The 19,143-nt window shown below is 46.6% G+C and overlaps 1 protein-coding gene across 5 annotated transcripts in view; it reads right to left on the reverse strand.

Annotated features, from left to right (window-relative positions):
* The window catches only part of CA6 (carbonic anhydrase 6), a 30,026-nt gene extending 22,068 nt beyond the window's left edge, over nucleotides 1–7,958 (reverse strand). Inside the window, exons 1-3 of one of the 5 annotated variants that reach the window (XM_049712989.1) lie at nucleotides 3,104–3,520; nucleotides 2,812–2,952; nucleotides 472–651 (exon numbers count right to left, since the gene is read on the reverse strand). In XM_049712989.1, coding sequence (XP_049568946.1) covers nucleotides 472–651; nucleotides 2,812–2,890 — 259 coding nt within the window. In that variant the 5' untranslated portion in view covers nucleotides 2,891–2,952; nucleotides 3,104–3,520. The other 4 variants (XM_033432859.2, XM_049712983.1, XM_049712975.1 and 1 more) reach the window with 4 other exon arrangements.
* Nucleotides 7,959–19,143: the final 11,185 nt, after the last annotated feature.

Below are 19,143 nucleotides of genomic sequence, written 5' to 3' on the forward strand. Positions count from 1 at the left end.
AGGCCACTTGAAAAACATCAGAAGGATGTCTGCAAACGTTAAGCAGGGTTTGATGGTTGTCCAGTCTAGGCTTCTGGAATGGAGGCCCCCAAAACCAGCTTTTCCTGTCTGACCTTCCCACATAGAAAATATGGCAGATCAGACCTGGGCACAGATCAACAGAACAGACAGTGGGTCATGTGGCTTCTCGGTGTTGCCTCTCTGTCCGCTGAATTTGCTGCTGGTTGGGTCAGAGTGAGCTCAGAGAGAGGCCAGTGCAGGATGAAGGGGCCAGTGGGGAACCGAGTCTACAGGCGGATGCTGCCCAACCAGGGACGAATTACCAGGGCTCGACACCGGTCTGCCCCGAGTCTGAGGCCTGCAGCCCCCAGGCCACACTCTGGATCTCTGAGCATACAGCTCCTGGCAGCCTTGCCTGCCTGCCTCCCCCCGATGCCCGCGCGGGCACAGGAGCCTGTCGCCCGCCCTTACCTGTGTGGCCATTGTTCATCATAAGGAACGCCCCGTGCTGGACCTCGTAGCCTGACAGGTTCAGAGCCCTCAGGGAAGGGTTGTACCACACTTTCTCCCTCTGCAGGTCGATGGGCGACTGTCTCTTCCCCCCGCAGTCGGGGTACTCCCTCGGCCAGTGTGCTTCATCCAGCACCCCATCTGACACAGGAGAGAGTCCAGGGGGTCACAGTGCAAGGGGCTCCCTGTGGGCACTCACTCAGGGCCCGCTCAACAGGAGGCCTGCAGAGGCCACAGTCAAGACCAGAGGTCTGTCTTCTAGAAAGCAGGGCCAGGCCTCCAGAAGGAGGTGGCAGGGGCATCTAAATCAGCTCCACGGACCCTGGTGTCTGGGGGGCTTTGGGGCTGGTTCATAACTTTCCTGTTGCCCCCACTGGCCCTGAGAACATGGCTTCGTGTTTTGAAAGCAATGGATGTCTTTAATACATAGCTTTGGTTTTCCGTTTACGTGACTGTCGGCTGATAAATGCACTGGAGGGCTACTTGGGCTTGGCATTGCCTGTGTTACTCTCAGGGCCTTTTCCTCACTTCTTCTGAATGGCAGTTTCTCTTTCCCAGCCCCCAACAATACCACGGCCCACTCCACGCCCTACGCCCTACGGCAGGACCTCCCCACCTCCTTGCTTGACCCCTCCCCTTTAACTGGTTCCCAATATGGTAAAGACCACCTGGGTGCCTACACTTATGGATTCAGGACAAGAAAGGAAGCATCGGGTTCAAGGATGACCTAGAATGATTAGTTGAAAAAAATATCAAAATAAGGAAATTTACCTTTTTTAAGGTAGTTACTAATGACAGAAGAGAGGAGAGAGGGTGATAAAAGCAAGTCATTATAATGGGTGACTCGGCCTCCAAACAACTGTGGGTCCTGGTCTCATCCATTTGCAATAGGGAATCCAGCTCTCTTTCCCCCTTAGGGGACAGCGTCACCCATAGCTTGTTTTGAGGAAGATGTTTGTACTTAGGCCTCTCACAGCTTCTCGGTTCAATAAAAAGGCAATTCTTTTTTTTCTCTGTTCCTCTCTTCACTGTTTAATAATACAAACCAATCTGTAGACAATTCTTTCCTAGGGGCAGGTGCCAGGAGCAAGGCCAGACGTCTTGAACAAAGCCCCTTCATGGATCAAAAGGTTTTTTAACAGCATTGGTGTTTCTCAAGTATCCCCGACAGGCATTCGCAGCAGCTGCTGCCCGAGTTCTCCTGGGCCCCGTCTCAGAGGCTGTGTTGAGCTGGGGAGGACAGACTCCACTGTCGGAATCCTCTCTCTTCCTTACCCTCGAACCACACCCAGTACCAATGGGCCTGACCGAGCGGAAGCCCCGGGGTCTCGTGGCACTGGGCCGGGTAGGGGAATCCTCTGGTCCAGACAGAGCAGTTGGTCAGAGTCAGCTGTCCCGCCCTCTGAAGCTGGACCTCCTGAGCCTTGCCACAATGCTCCTAGCTCTGCTGCCCTTGACTCAGAGGACACACATGCACCCTGGGGGGACGCTTCACCCTGTATCTGCGGCCAGGGCAGACTGTGCAGAGAGCAGGCTCAAAACCCCGCTTGCTCCTGGCTCCTGCATCAGCCAGCGGCCACGAGCATCCTCTCCGGCCCCATGCCTCCATCCAGGACAGAAAAGAGGGGGACCAGGTAGGCGCTCTCTCCCCTGCCACACAGAAGGGGTGTTTAGTGTCTGAACCCCACTGTCTTCCTCTCTTTGGTCCACACGCGGGCCGGCACCTGTGCTAAATGCCAGGGTTTTCCACTTCACATCCTATAAGTGGGGTTCTGGATGTGAGACTGGGTCTCAGCACGGCCACGGCGGCCAAGAGAGGCCAGCCTGGAGGCCATGCAATGGTCACTGGGTTCTCGGCACATCGAGACGCTCTGGATAAACCGTGTATCATGAAATTTCCGGGAAGAAAGTGCTGGCAAACCCCACACACCCTCGGTGGGGCTGCAGGGAGCCCCCTGCAGCGGCTTTACTTTCTGTCTACACAGACCAAGAAAGCAAATGGCTTTGCCCTCGTAAGCACTAAGTGGGCTCTGAAGCCAGCTTCTGGGGCAGCAAAGCAGAAACCCTGCGGGTGGCTCAGGGATCCGGGAACGGGGAGGGTTCTGCCCTCCGCTCCTTAGCCGAGGTCTAAGTTCAGTACGCTCTTGCCCCAGCCCGAGACCTTGAGACCCCAGCAAGCACCGTACGCAATCATCAGGCATGGTCGCCCCGAAAGGCCAGGCTTCGTCCTCGAGAAGTGGGTGCCCCCTTCCTTGACGTGATGGCAGAAAGGGGGCGTGCAGCCCTTGGGGTGGGCCTTACCTGAGTAGGTCCACTCGGCCCCGTGCTGGGCCTGGGGTCCCAGCAGGAGCAGGGACAGCAGGGTGACCAGAGCCGTCATGACGCTGTGGGTCTGGAATCAGGGCCGATTCTGGGGAAGCTCTTCTTTTAAAAGTTCAGAAACTGTAAATAACAATTTACCGAGTGTGGTCAGCTGATCCACACTTTGCTGCACCCGCTGGTAAACAGCACGGCCTTCTCACCGGCTTCACTCAGCCAGGTGGTGTGCACCTGTCTCAACAGCCCTGGCATCAGCCGTGACGTGTCCACTTACCCAGGGGTTTGGTTGTTCACTGTCTGATTTATGAAAACTCACTCACAGGGTCCCACAGGGCAGCCTTTGTGGACGAGCAACTACAGGCCAGGGAAGGGCCCAAGGCAGAGAGGAGCAGGATGGAGAAGCATTCCCAGAACAACGGCATTTCCTGTGCCCTTGCTCCTGGCAAGGGCGGCCCAGGGAGCTGGTGAGGGGCATCATGGGTGCCTGAAAATGCCAGCCGGATGCCGAGGGGTATTTCCTGCCTGTCTCAGCAATCGACACCTGCCACTCATGCAGACTCAGGGCTGCCCTCAGCCAGGCGGTGAGAGAGATGGCCTGGGTCCCACGTATTGGGCATAAAGTGGAGAATCCAACTGGCAGCAGTCCTGTTCTCATCCTAATTCTTAAATCACTGGTGGACCCCTAGCCCCAGCTCACGAGTCACATCCCAACACGTGTCCTGGGCTGTCCGAGCTGCTATAGGCGTCCGAGCTTCTCCGTGGGATGGATTTGTTCTGACAGCCGCAGTGCGCTTGGTCACACCCAAACCCACCCAGCACGTCAGATCAGTGGATTGCCTAATCCTCCTGTGTTCACTTAGGTAAACAGTCCTTGAAATTAGCTGAGGGAGGAACTTTTGAGTTTATACCTGCTGACAGGCCAGCTCTTCCCATGCCCTTCAGAGAGGGCACAGGTGAAGGGCAGCAGCGTTCCTGGCCAGAAACAAAGGACCATCTTGTTCTGCAGAACAGAGCTAACGCCCTCTGCAGCCTCTTTTATCTCATGGCCCACTTTTTGCTGCAGTCTGAGGACTGATGGAATGGCAATACGGTATGAATTAATGAATGAATGGCATACAGTAGCATGAATTAACCATGGTAAAGAGCAAGGATTCTGCAGCCAGACCCACAGGGTTCAGATCCCTGCTCTGCCACTTACTAGCTGTGTGACCTTGGGCAAGTTACTCAACTGCTCTGTGCCTCCGTTTCCCCAGTTTAATAGGATTTAATGATAGTACCTCCTCCTGAGGATTCAATAACAAACCTGTGTGTAAGTAGCACCTGGTTTAGCATCTGGTGTGTATCATTTCCTTTCTCATTTTACGGAGAAAGGAAATGAGATCGTTGTCACCCAGCCTGTTTGTAAGGGAACTAGAGGTGAGAATGAAGGACTCGATCTCCAACTCATGGAACTGCTTCCCATGATTTCAGAAATAGGAAACCCACTCTCCAGTCTTTGCTAAGAAAGTCAGATCCCTGCCCGCTGGGCCCCGGTCTGGCTTAAAGGGCCACCTTGTGAGACGCCAGCTCTGCTGAGGACAGCAAGGTGGGCATCAACCTTTAGGACCTTTTAGACACACCAGGGAGCCCCGACATCCTGCTCAGAAAACAGAAACTGAGACATCTGAATATTTTTCTTGAGAATGACACAAAGAATTAGGGAACTGCAAAGGGAAGCAGAAGGATCACGATGTGGGGAAGCCAGGGAGGCTTGCTGGGGTGAGAAGGAACTCTGAGTAAGCCCGAGCCATGAGGCAGGGGAACCTGCAGAGAGAGGGAGGCAAGAAGGGGCCGTGGGGAGTGAGAGGAGACGGGGAACAGATGCTCGGAGAAAGGAGGGCTCCTGGACCCACACAGCCACTTCCAATGGTTCCTGGGCTCTCACGGGAAGTGCGGTCCTGAGGTCAGTGCTTTGGGATGCCCAGGAGAACCCTGGTGCTTTTATTGCCCCACAGACTCCTCACAGTGAGTGCATCCGGAATGTTAGCAGCCCTCCCATGGAGCCCTACTGCAACACATGCCTCCACCAGACCTGCAGTTTTGCCCTGGTTTCTCCGTATCTTTGGCTCAGGAAGAGCCAGGGCTGGCTGGTAATCTATGCAGCTAATGCTGAGAATAAGTGGTTAGAGTGAGTGATTAAGTTAATAAAGCAATCAGACTAGGCAAGACCCATCTGCTAACGAGGCACGTTGCCAGAGAGTGGTGGGGGTCCCCTGCCTCTCCTAGGTAGCATACTCCAGGGATCTCATCCACACCAAATCAGACACTTTTGTTTTTGTTTTTGTTTTGCGGTACGCGGGCCTCTCACTGTTGTGGCTTCTCCCGTTGCGGAGCACAGACTCCGGACATGCAGGCTCAGCAGCCATGGCTCACGGGCCCAGCCGCTCCACGGCATGTGGGAACTTCCAGGACCAGGGCACGAACCCATGTCCCCTGCATCGGCAGGTGGACTCTCAACCACTGTGCCACCAGGGAAGCCCGAATCAGACACTTTTGTTGCCTACTTTCTAACTCCCTGTGTTCTTCAACCCTAAAATTCTCCATTGACTTTGAACATGGGTTTCCGCCTCGCAATTTGCAAAGCACATAGTTTGCTTGGATTCTGTTTCTCTTGTGCCACATTCCACTCTGAACTTGCTTGTTCTGCCTTCATCCAACCACATCTCCAGCTCATCAAGGATGTATCTTATGCTCAACTCTTGTTTTTCTGGAGCCTATGATTTGAGTGGCTGTCTGAGACGCGTTGACAAGTGTGCCATTTTTAATCACAACGCAATGTCAGAAATGAGGAAGATTTGTTCTTCCTTGGTGCCACGACAGCTCTGTGATGGAGGCCCGCTGAGGCCAAGAAAAAGGGAGGGCAGCGAGGTGTGGTCAGCCCAGGTAAGCAGGGAAGTACTATCCGCCCACATAAACAGGGAAGTACCATAAGCCCAGGGGAGCATGGCGGCACCGTCAGCCCAGGTGAGCCAATGCTCTTTACACAGGACTGGCATGGAAAATGAATCTGGTGGACTTCCCTCGTGGCACAGTGGTTAACGATCCACCTGCCAATGCAGGGGACATGGTTCTATCCCTGGTCCGGGAAGCAACTAAACCTGTGCGCCACAACTACTGAGCCTGCGCTCTAGAGCCCGCGAGACACAACTACTGAAGCCCACGCGCCTCGAGCCCGTGCTCCGCAACAAGAGAAGCCACTGCAATGAGAAGCCTACGCACCGCAACGAAGAGTAGCCCCCGCTCACCTCGACTAGAGAAAGCCCACATGCAGCAATGAAGACCCAATGCAGCCAAACAATAAATAAATAATTTTTTTAAAAAATCTGGCTACGTGAGAATATGCACATTTTGACTCTAAGTAATACAGACAGGCCATTGTTCTGTTTCATTCAGGAGTTCCAGCTCTGGCGTCCTGAAGACTGAGTCATTCTGGACAAGTTAGTTGTCTAGATGAGTAAAGGCTCAATTCTATTTAAGCGCCAAGAGGTTTAGTCCACTTTGGATTAAAACTTCTAAAGTGGACCCAGGGAACTCTGCTCAATATTCTGTAATAACCTAAATGGGAAAAGAATTTGAAAAAGAATAGATACATGTATATGTATAAACTGAATCACTTTGCTGTACACCTGAAACTAACACAACATTATTAATCAACTATACTCCAATATAAAACTTAAAATTGTTTTAATATTAAAAAAATAAAGTATACTGTGCTCTTGCCTGCTTTCTTAAATAGATGAAGCTGAATGCAATTAAACTTTTTTTTTTTAATATGTATCTATTTTTTTAGCTGCACCACAAGGCATGCGGAATCTTAGTTCCCCGAGCAGGATTGAACCTGCACCCCCTGCAGTGGAAGCGTGGAGTCTTAACCACTGGACCGCCAGGGAAGTCCCAGTTAAACTTTTTTTAATGACTGAGACCCACTAATATACATATCAGTTGTTATCCTGCATTGTAATATGTTGACGCCCGCTGGGCCTATAATTATAGATTCTTCTCCCTATGTGAAACAACCCTAACCGTTATACTTTTGGATTTCTTATTTTATATTGAGGGGGGGATTCAATTGCTCAAATATTAAAGCAATGTACACCTATGTTCATGGGTGAGAGCCAATTATTAACATGCATAAGGCCAGGGCAGGACCAATCAGAACAGAAATGAGACTTCGTGCTAAGGCAGGGTCCGGAAGCCCCTGCTCTGCCAGGAGTTAACCCTTTAGTTGATGGATTATAAAGAGATTGGGAGATCCTGGGGAAAGGCTGGGCAGCTGGGGCCCTGGAGGTACCAGGGTGTGTATGTTCACTTTTTAATAGTTACTATTGCAACATAGGCTGCCAGCTGTTTCCTCTTAGCTGTCAGTTTGCCTGCCCTCCTCTCCTGACTTACTTGCTGTTTTTGACCTATTTGGCCAGCGATCAGATGACTGCACTTCTCAGAATTATATGCACAGGAAGAAGAGATAGAGCTGAACTGAGAGTCCAGAGGCTGTTCTAAAACCAAAGAACGCAAACACTGAAATATTCATTTTGACTACTCACAAAATTTTTATTCCCTTTCTGACTTTTGGTTATACCCATATAAGTGAAGCATTACTGAACTGTCAAGTTAAATAACCTACTTGCAGAATATTCAAACGTATCCAGCCCCAATTCAGTGGGGCCCATGTTTTCTCTCACCAGCCTCTTAGTGGATAAATTCCCCAATCTTATAGGGTATTTCCAGTCTCGTCTGTCCTCCTAGAACTCGGCACCTATCATTTAATCTACCAGCAGGCATTTTCCTCCGTTATATCTATTCTTCTTCCTTACTGGGCACCAGTAACCCACATCAGAAAACATCCAGACCAAAACCCTGGTAGCGATTCTCCATTATTAATATAGGGATAAGCAACGTAGTATCCAAATACCTAAAAATATTCACAGCTCAGCCTGCCATCCACATTCTGTGCCCCTTGTCTGTGCAAACTCACCGTAGGACCTGCTGTTGGAGTTGGAAGTCCCATTCGCCTCTCCTGCTGGGCTGTCCCTTTGGCTTCTTGGAAGACTCTTGGGCCAGGTCTTGCTTCAGTCCCTTTTATGTACTCCTCCCCTAGTTTATTTCTGTAGGACAGGTTTGTGTGCCTTCACCTCCACCCTTAACTGTTCAATATGCGATTCCCAATCTATACTGAGTCCTAATTCTCCCCTTACCCCCAAGGGACTGGTTACACAAGTAGAAGACTGTGAGAAATTGCCACAAAGTCAGTGCTTAAGACGAGACGATGTTATTCTCTTAGAGATTCAGAGGTAAGAAATCCAAGATCAGTTTCACTGGGCTGAAGTCCAGCACAGGCAGGGCTGGTTCCCTTCTGGAGGCTCCGAGGGAGAATCCATCCCTCGTTTTTTTCAGCTCCTGAGGCCACCTGCACTCCCTGGCTCACGACCCCTTCCTTGAATCACACCGATCTCTTGCTTCATTCATCACATCTCCTACTTCCTCCTTTGATCTTCTTGCCTCCCTCTTATAAGGATCCTTGTGATCACATCTAGGGTTCACCCAGGTAATCCAGGATCATCTCCCCCATCTCAGAATCCTTAACTTAATCACCCCTGCAAGTCTCTTTTGTAACGTTCACAGGTTCTGGGCATTAGGATGTGGAAATCTTTGCAGGGCCGTTATTCAGCCTACCACAAGGGTTCAGGAGACTACCAAGCTAAATTAAACCACGAGTAGCTGAAAATGGGATTTAGACTTTAAAGAACAGAGGAACAAATCCACAATGTCATGAAATACACCAGGAAAGGAGGGGCTGTGGGAGAACAAGATGGACAACAGCTGATATGTTGAGAGAACACACAACTGCCAGGCACTTCGCTGAGCTCTCAGTGGTCATAATGGTATGACCAGAGTCAGCTGGTTGGATTGGAACAGCAACCCAGCAGCCTGAAAAAGTCTCCATAGCATGGAGGAGAACGGGTGTAGCCAATCTGCCAGGTGTGGGTGGGACCAACACCCTCTGAATGTGTCATGGGAGAAGGAACCGTCAGCCTTTGGCTTGAGTCATGCATGGGGTGCCTCTGCATCAGATACAGAATCCTTTGCTCTGTGCCCACACAGCCCTCTAGAGGACAGAACAGTACAATGAAATTAAAAATCTTCAGCAAAGGTCATCCCAATACTTCAAATGTGGGACAAATTACTTTTTTTTTTAAATCTCTCTAATAGCATCAGAGATCATCAAGGCAGACTTATATAAATAGGATAATATATCACCAGAGGTTGGGTTTGTCCCAGGAATGCAAGGTTGGTTTAACATTTGAAAATTAACGTAACAAAAATAGGAGAAAAAGATACCAAAAGCATTTCAACATATGGAGAAAAATCAATTGATAAAGTTCATCACCCAGAAGAGAAAATCAAAATCCACTTATAATATTTTTAAAAAACTAAGGAAAGGGCTTCCCTGGTGGCGCAGTGGTTGAGAGCCCGCCTGCCGATGCAGGGGACACGGGTTCGCGCCCCGATCCGGGAGGATCCCACGTGCCGCGGAGCGGCTGGGCCCGTGAGCCATAGCCGCTGAGCCTGCGCGTCCCAAGCCTGTGCTCCGCAACGGGAGAGGCCACGGCAGTGAGAGGCCCGCGTACCGCAAAAAAAAAAAAAAAAAAAAAAAAACTAAGGAAAAAGGGTGGATTTCCTCAATCTAAACTGTAGATAAAGAATATCCACAAAAAAAAATTCTACAGCAAACATCACACTCAGTGGAGAAATAGTGGATTTTTCCCATGAGTTTGGGAAAAAGAACTAGGATGCTACCACAACTTATATCAAATTTTTCCTGAAAGTCCAGGCAAATACAATAAAGGGGAAAAGCTTTAGGTATTAGAAAGGAAGAAATAAAACAGTCTTATTTAGATGACATAATTGGGTAGGTGGAAAATCCAAAAAGATCAACAGGTAAATTATTACAATTAATGAGCAAGTATATAAAGCTAATATACACAAAGTCAATATACTAAATGCTATTGTATTTCTATATAACAGCAACAGAAAATTAGGAAATAAAACTTAATTTTTTTTTAATTTAAAAACTGATTCCACTACAGGAACCGTCTGCATCATGTTTGTAAATTTTTTGTAAAACTAAAACTATTCTAAAATATGAAGTCTATTTTTTTAAGTATATCATTTACAGTGGCATCAGACAATATCAAATGCCCTTGGATAATTCTAATAAAAGATTACTGAGGGAAATTAAAAACGTTAATAACTAAAAGAATAGGCAAGAATTTCTTAAACAAGATATAAAGAAAAAGATTGTTTGAACGACATTAATATTAGAAACTTTAGTTCATCAAAACACCATACCCAGGCTTCCCTGGTGGCGCAGTGTTTAAGGATCTTCCTGCCAACGCAGGGGACACGGGTTCAAGCCCTGGTCCAGGAAGATCCCACATGCCGCAGAGCAACTACTGAGCCTGTGCTCTACAGCCTGCGAGCCACAACTACTGAAGCCCACGCGTCTAGAGTCTGTGCTCCACAACAAGAGAAGCCTACACACCACAATGAAGAGTAGCCCCTACTCGTGGCAACTAGAGAAAGCCCACATGCAGCAACGAAGACCCAACTCAGCCAAAAGTAAATAAATAAAATAAATTTTTAAAAAAACAAACCACCATACCCAGTGAAAAATTAAGCCCTATAGTGGGAGAAGATATTTTCCAACATTCATGTCCAGATTGTATAAAGAGCTCTTACAAATCAGTAAGAAAAAACATGCAACAGCTCATAGACAAATAGTCCAAGACTTGAGTCACTTTAAAAGAGGGACTTTCAAATGGAAATAAAAATAAACAAATGGGACCTAATGAAGCTTAAAAGCTTTTGCACAGCAAAAAGGAAACCATAAACAAGACGAAAAGACAACCCTCAGAATGGGAGAAAATATTTGCAAATGAAGCAACTGACAAAGGATTAATCTCCAAAATTTACAGGCAGCTCATGCAGCTCAATATCAAAAAAACAAACAACCCAATCCAAAAATGGGCAGAAGACCTAAACAGCTATTTCTCCGAAGAAGATATACAGATTGCCAACAAACACATGAAAGGATGCTCAACATCACTAATCATTAGAGAAATGCAAATCAAAACTATGCAAATGAGGTATCACCTCACACCGGTCAGAATGGCCATCATCAAAAAATCTACAAACAATAAATGCTGGAGAGGGTGTGGAGAAAAGGGAACCCTCCTGCACTGCTGGTGGGAATGTGAATTGATACAGCCACTATGGAGAACAGTATGGAGGTTCCTTAAAAAACTAAAAATAGAGCTACCATACGACCCAGCTATCCCACTACTGGGCATATACCCTGAGAAAACCATAATTCAAAAAGAGTCATGTACCACAATGCTCATTGCAGCTCTATTTACAATAGCCAGGACATGGAAGCTACCTAAGTGTCCATCGACAGATGAATGGATAAAGAAGATGTGGCACTTATATACAATGGAATATTACTCGGCCATAAAAAGAAACGAAATTGAGTTATTTGTAGTGAGGGGGATGGACCTAGAGACTGTCAGACAGAGTGAAGTAAGTCAGAAAGGGAAAAATAAATACCATATGCTAACACATATATATGGAATCTTAAAAAAAAGATTCTGAAGAACCTAGGGGCAGGACAGGAATAAAGACGCAGACATAGAGAATGGACTTGAGGACATGGGGGAGGGGGAAGGGTAAGCTGGGACTAAGTGAGAGAGTGGCATGGACATGTATACACTACCAAGTGTAAAATAGATAGCTAGTGGGAAGAAGCCGCATAGCACAGGGAGATCAGCTCGGTGCTTTATGACCACATAGAAGGGAGAGCTAGGGAGGATGGGAGGGAGACGCAAGAGGGAGGAGATATGGGGATATATGTATATGTATAACTGATTCACTTTGTTATACAACAGAAACTAACACACCATTGTAAAGCAATTATACTCCAATAAAGATGTTAAAAAAAAAAAATAGAGGGACTTTCCAGACAATTAACATCAGAAAAAGTTAAAATTCTTTAGTGACAAAAGAAATAAAAATTAAAACCACAGTGAGGTAGCACTACACAGTCATCCTTACCCTGATGGCAAACACTTTAAAGCCTGATAATACCAAATGTCATCAAGATTGCAAACCAATCTGAACTCCCGTCCATTTCTAGTGGGAGCGCATGAAATTGATTCAGCCACTTTGGAAAACTGTCAGTATCTACTGAAGTTGAATATAAACAAACTCTATGACCTAACAATTCTTCGCAAAGGTATAGCCCAACAGGAATCCATACATTTGTGTACAGACAGGCACACGAATATTTCTAACAACCCTATTCATTATAGCCCCAAACTGGAAACAACCCAAATGCCCATTAACAGAAGAATGGATGAGTAAATGGTGGTATATTTGTACAACCGAATGAATTAGCTACTGCTCCAGGGAACAACATGGATAAACCTCAAAATATGTTGAATGAAGTCAATCACAAAAGAATAAATAAAATATGATTTTATATTTATGCAGTTCCAAAATGGACAAAACTAATCAATGGTGTTAGAAATGAATGGAAGGGGACATAAGGGGTATTCTGGAGAGCTGGTCCTTATTTTGAACTGGTGACAGTTTACACAGGGATGTTGATGTGAGACGATTTAATGAAGTGTACATTTATGATTTGTGCAATTTTCAATATGTAAAACTTCAATCAAAAAGTTCATAATGGGGGGCTTCCCTGGTGGCGCAGTGCTTGAGAGTCCGCCTGCCGATGCAGGGGACACGGGTTCGTGCCCTGGTCCGGGAAGATCCTACATGCCGCGGAGCGGCTGGGCCCGTGAGCCATGGCCGCTGAGCCTGCGCATCCGGAGCCTGTGCTCCGCAACGGGAGAGGCCACAACAGTGAGAGGCCCGCGTACCGCAAAAAAAAAAAAAAAAAAAGTTCATAATGAAGGAAAACAGTTTGGTAATTCCTCAAAAAGTTAAACATAGAATTACCATATGAGCTAGCAATTCCTCTTCTCTGTGTAGACACAAAAGAATTGAAAGCAGGGACTCAAATACCTGCACACCCATGTTCAAAGCAGCGTTATTCACAATCGCCAAAAAGTGCAAACAAATGCCCATCGACAGATGAGAGGGTGAAAAAAGTATGGTAGACCCAGGGCTTCCCTTCCGTGGTGGCGCAGTGGTTAAGAATCCGCCTGCCAACGCAGGAGACACGGGTTCGAGCCCTGGTCCAGGAAGATCTCACGTGCCGCGGAGCAACTAAGCCGTGAGCTACAACTACTGAGCCCACGAGCCTCAAATACTGAAGCCCTCGCGCCTGGAGCCGGTGCTCTGCAACACGAGAGGCCGCCGCTGTGGGGAGCCCGCGCACTGCAATGAAGACCCAACGCAGCCAAAAATAAATAAATAAAATTTTAAAAAAACAAAAAGAACATGGTAGACCCATACAATGGAATATTATTCAACCTTAAAAAGGAATGAGATTCTTTTTTTCTAAATTTTTTTCCCAGCTTTATCTGGATATAGTTGACATATAGTGTAAGTTTAAGGTGTACCACATGTTAATTTGTTAATATTGCAAAATGATTGCCACCATAGCATTAGCTAGGAATGAAATTCTGATACGTGCTACAACGAGGATGAACCTTGAAAAGACAGTGCTAAGTGAAATGCGCCAGACACAAAAGGACAAATATTGTATGACTCCACTTAAATGCAGTACCTGGAATAGGCAAATTCATAGAGACTGAAAGTAGAATAGAGGTTACCGGGGCCTGGGGAGGAGAGGGGAATGGGTAGGTTTTGTTTAATGGGTACAGTTTCTAACTGGGATGATGAAAAAGTTCTGGAGATGGATGGAGGCGATGGCTCTACAACACTGTGAATGTGCTCATGCCACCAAATTATACACTTAAAAATGGCTAAAATGTTCAATGTTGCAAGGTAAAAAGAGTTCTGGAAATGGGTTGTACAGCAATGTGAATGTACTTAACACTACCGGACCATAATTTTGTTGTTGCTGTTGGCCTCACCACTTGGCTTGTGGGATCTTAGTTCCCAACCAGGGACTGAACCCAGGTCCCCTGCAGTGGGAGCATGGAGTCCTAACCACCAGGACCCCACTGCAGGGACCACCAGGGAATTCCCTGAACTATACTCTTAAAAATGGTTAAGGTGGTAAATTTTATGTTATGTATATTTTCCCACAATTTTTTAAAATTCTTAAGTTTTATGGTTAGAATGAATATCTTTATATATATTTTACCACAATAAAAAAAAGAGTTAATAATCAAAAATGTTTTGTTAATTTGAAAACATAGATCAAATGGACACATTTCCACAAAAACACAGTGTAACGTAATGTCTCTTAGGAAGAGACAATCAGAACAGTCCTATAATTATTAAAGAAATTGAATCAACTGTTTAAAAATATTTTCACAAGTCAAAAACAGGCCCATGAGGTATTACTGGAGAGTTTTCCCAAACATTTAAAAAACAAATAACTCCAAATGTACATAAAACATAGCCTAGAACAGGGATAGGTAAACCACAGCTTGTGGGCCAAACTTGGCCAGGACAATTCTTTTACGTATTGTCTGTGGTTCTCTTCACACCATAACGGCTGTGCTGAGTAGTTAGGACAGACATCATAGAATCTGCAAGGCCTAATATTTACTCTCTAATGTTTACTATCTGGCCCTTTACAGAAAAAAACATGCCAAAAATAGAGAACTCTCTCCCAACTCATTTTATAAGGCAAGTACAGCTTTGGCACCAAAATCTAACAAGGATAGCATGAAAAAGAAAAATTATAAACCAATGTCACTTGTGAATTTGGACAGAAGAAACCTAAACAAGACAGGAATGAATGAATGAATGAATGAATGAAAGTCTTCCTGAGACTTTTTTTTAAATATTTATTTATTTATTTATCTATTTGGCTGCGTCAGGCCTTAGTTGCGGCATGCGGGATCATCGTTGGGGCATGTGGGCTCAGTAGTTGCGGTGCACAGCCTCTCTAGTTGTGGAGCACGGGCTCTAGAGCACATGGACTTAGTTGCCCCATGGCATGTGGGATCTTAGTTCCCCAACCAGAGATTGAACCTGTGTCCCCTGTATTGGAAGGCAGATTCTTAACCACTGGACCACAAGGGAAGTCCCATCTTCCTGAGACGTCCCTAGTTTTCAGTCTATATTCACTGGGCTTTTTGGGTCCCTTAGATGAGTGTCATCTTTTTATTGATCAATTTCTTCCAATTCGTTTACTCAACCCTGGAAGGCATCATTTCTGGCTAAGCATCCCCTTTTCCTTGCCCACTTCCCAGCCCCTCTTGTAGCTAATAGTAGTCATGTCTCTCACTGAGACATAAAGGGTAGTCAGCTGGGGACATTTCTGGGAAATCTTTTGCTTTCTTATAAAAACAAGCAAGAGGAGAGCTTGCCAACATTGTTTCTTCCCCCTTTTTTGGCACTAAAATCAGGTGTGATGCCTGGAGCTGAGGCATCTATCTTGTGACCATGAAGATAAAAAGCCAGGGTGCTAATGATGGCAGAGCAGAATGAAAGGAAAGTTGGGTCCTCAGTGGCTTCATAAGGCAGCTAAAGCAGTGTTAACAACTGCCTCTAGACTTCTTGTTATCCAAGAAAAATACCTTTTTTTGTTTTTGCTTTTGTTTTGCAGTACGCGGGCCTCTCACTGCTGTGGCCTCTCCCATTGTGGAGCACAGGCTCCAGACGCACAGGCTCAGCGGCCATGGCTCACGGGCCCAGCCGCTCCGCGGCATGTGGGATCTTCCCGGACCGGGGCACGAACCCACGTCCCCTGCATCGGCAGGCGGACTCTCAACCACTGCGCCACCAGGGAAGCCAGAAAAATGCCTTTTTTAATGAGTCTCTGCTAGTTGGGGGAGGGGGGCTGTCAACTGCATATAAAAGCATGGGATACATCCACAAATATACAATATTTCTGTAACTTTTCTAAGCTATGCTTTCACAGAGCTTACATTCTGGGTGGAGGAAACAAATATTAAAAGTAGATAAGGTTTTTCAAATAATGATAAATACATTAAGAAGATAAAGCAGGATAATGAGATAGAGGATGAGGGGAAGGTGGGAGGAGGAAGACAGGGGGGTCGGGGAAGGGCTCTCTGAGGTGACATTTGAGCTGAGGCCTGACTGAGAAGGAGCAAAGTGAAGATCTGAGGGGAAGAGTATTCCTGGCAAGGAACAGTTTTTTAAAATTCATCTCTTTATTGCATATTGCTATGTTTTTAAAGTATATAGTCTCATAAGCCATACAACATTTTTTTCTTGGTACTATAGCAACAGTCTTGCAGCTAAAGACTAAGTGGCTCCAACTGCTAAGCTAATAAGACACAAGACATATAATTAACTTTACAAATTATAATGCTTTTTCTTTTTGGCATTAATTAAAAAACAAAAACAAAAACTTTTAAAATACACACCTAAGAGGAAAGTGACCACTTACACCAGCGCCAATCTAAAAAGTAGTTTGTTTTTTTTCAGCAATGGCACATGGAGTTACCTGCACACAACTTTCAGGGAAAGAAACGAAAAATGGAAATGGCAAAGGAGCCCCACCAGGATGGCCACGCAAAGGTGGGAAGAAACTTGGTAAGTGTGAAGGTCACCCACACACAATCCATTAATGCCCTGATCCATCGTCAGTCTGATCTAAGCCACTAGATCCCTTGCTTGGACACCAGCAGTGACCTCCACCTGGTCTCCCACTTCTACTCTGGTCCCTGAAGTCTATTCTCCAAGTGGCCACAGAGATCCTTCTAAAACATGAGCCAGCTCAGGGCAATCCTTGCTCAAAGCCATCCAATGGCTCCGATCTCACTCAGGGTAACAGAGTCCTCACCATGACTTCCAGGCCCTACACCATCTGCCCTGCTCTTTCTGCAACACCATCTCCTACCACTCCGCCCTCCTCTTCTGCTGTTCCTTAAACCTACCAAACGTGTGCCCTCACCACAGGGCCTTTGCACCTGCTGTTCCCCCTGCCTGGAATGCTTTTCCCCCAGATAACACATGGCTCCTCCTTCATCCCATTCAGATTACTGCTCAAGGGCCATCTCTTAAGAGAAGCTTTCTCTGACCACCCATCCCGAAACACCCACCTGTCACTCTGGGTCCTTTGTATTTATTCCTGTGCTATAGCTGTGAAGACCAGGCAAATCTTCTTTTTAAGTTCTGAGTCTGATCTTTTTTCCGTACTGGAAGTCCTTAGCGTTAAAGATGGGGAGAAATGGGGTGAATTCTCAAAGTCAAAGCACCCCTCTCTTCACTCCTCGGTTTGCTCAGTTGTTGGGCTGCTGCTCTAAATCATCTATTGTTGAATACCTCATAGAAATAAAAGTATATTTTCTAGAAGTCTTATGCAAATTTGTGGATATTTCTTTTTTTTCCAGCCCCCTGGATCCAACTTCCCTAAGCCCAGATTTCAACAGTTCCACCTTCATGAACATGAATAGGCTTTTAACAAACCATTAAAATCCTTATAACTTGCAGACAGACCCACCGTGGATAAATGACCCACCTTCCGTGGTGTCCTTGGAAGTATTAGATTTAACCTCTCAAGAGCCCCAATTTACTTCCTACTTTGTTCACTGACCTTCCGTCCTCATTAAAAAAATGTTAATGATGTTATCAACACAGGCGATTTCCCATAGCCAAGAGGAATAATTAAAGGGGCTGGTTTGCACATTCAGGGCTTCCTCAGCTACCCCAGCTTGGAGAGGAAACCAAGAGTACATTTATCAGTGCGGAAGTACTGGTGCCAAAACTGGGCATAGCCAGAACTTCCATAATCATACGATTATGAAGTGGGATCAACTGTACTCAGGACGATTTACAAGGAAGTTACTCTCTAGTGAAATTAAAAGACCAGTCAGTGGGAAATAACATAGTGACGACTGGCATCTACTCGTCCTCATTTTAATTTTCTGGTTGAGCAGAGTCCTGTATTCTCTGAGGTCAAAGAGTCCCAGGTCACTCACCTTCCTTGGTCAAAATACCTGAGAAGTGGCCCTAAGAATACCTTATCTTAGATTTTGATTTTCTTCCCGTAACGGGTGACCCATTGAAATATCCTGGAAAACACAGAGAAGAAGCCAGTGCTGTATTTTTGCTTATCTTCAATCACCCGCATTTTGTTTGCTTCTCAGTCATGCTTGCAGAAACAAACTTTGCAAGGGCTCGTTACTTGATTACTTCTCAGGCACCCTCCACGCGGTCATGCAGGGGAGTGCTGCGAGAGTGGACGAAGCCGTGTTCCCCTAAGTGTGCTGTTTTTCTAGCTGAAGCATATACTGTGCGCTCATGACATCCAGTGGTCAGAAAAATACCATGCAGAATTTTCTAAAGTTTTATACAAGAGCCAGGGTAACTGCAAACAGCTGATCTGCACAGGGATAAAGGATCCACAGTGAAAGAGGGATGCGTTTGGTATCTCGCTGCTGAGATGTCAAGGAGAATCCAGGCTGGACCAAGAAACCTATTTGACGGATGCTCAGAAAACGTGGTTTAGCTTTTCCCAGAACACTCGTGGATGAGCTGTCTTTTCATTCCTTGTCTGTAGCCGCTGCTGCTGTCCATTCATCCTCGGGCAGTGAGTAACACTGCCTCTGCCTCTCTAACTAACCCTTCGCTATGACAACACAAACTTCCAGAAAAGCATAGACCTTAGTCACAGGAAGTGCTGTGGTCGGCACCCCCTCGTGTAAGAGGGTGTTACGTGTCACTCTGTGAGGGGAGCAGGATTAGGGACAACCTGCTCTCCCGCAGTATCTACAATGCTGTACAACCCAATTCCTGGTACGTGCAGTGGGAGATCCCCCTGTGATCCTGGCCAGTCACATCTCGAGGTCGGCATATTTTCACCTCTTCTTTTGGGATGAACGAGGAGCTGCACCACCCAGGTCCCCCTTCAAAGAAGGATTTGTTGCCCCAGTTGAAGCCTCCAGCTATGGTTCCTTCAGGAACTACCTCAGCTGCAGGATGGCATCTTGCCTATAATGATCGCCTCTTCCAGTCCGGCCCACCCCTGCGACTGACCACATGGTGGGTGTAAAGGCCCAGCCATCTCAGCCCTCCAGGGATGACTTTGCGGGACAATATAGGCTCGAGAGCTCCGCAGGGTGGGCTGAGATCTGTCAGACCTGTTCAACTTCCCCCATGCCCACCCCTGCTCTCTGCCCTTTCCTTCCATAGGTGTTCGTCCCT

The sequence above is a fragment of the Orcinus orca genome, chromosome 1 (genome assembly GCF_937001465.1).
Source record: "Orcinus orca chromosome 1, mOrcOrc1.1, whole genome shotgun sequence".
NCBI classification, from domain to species: Eukaryota; Metazoa; Chordata; class Mammalia; order Artiodactyla; family Delphinidae; genus Orcinus; species Orcinus orca.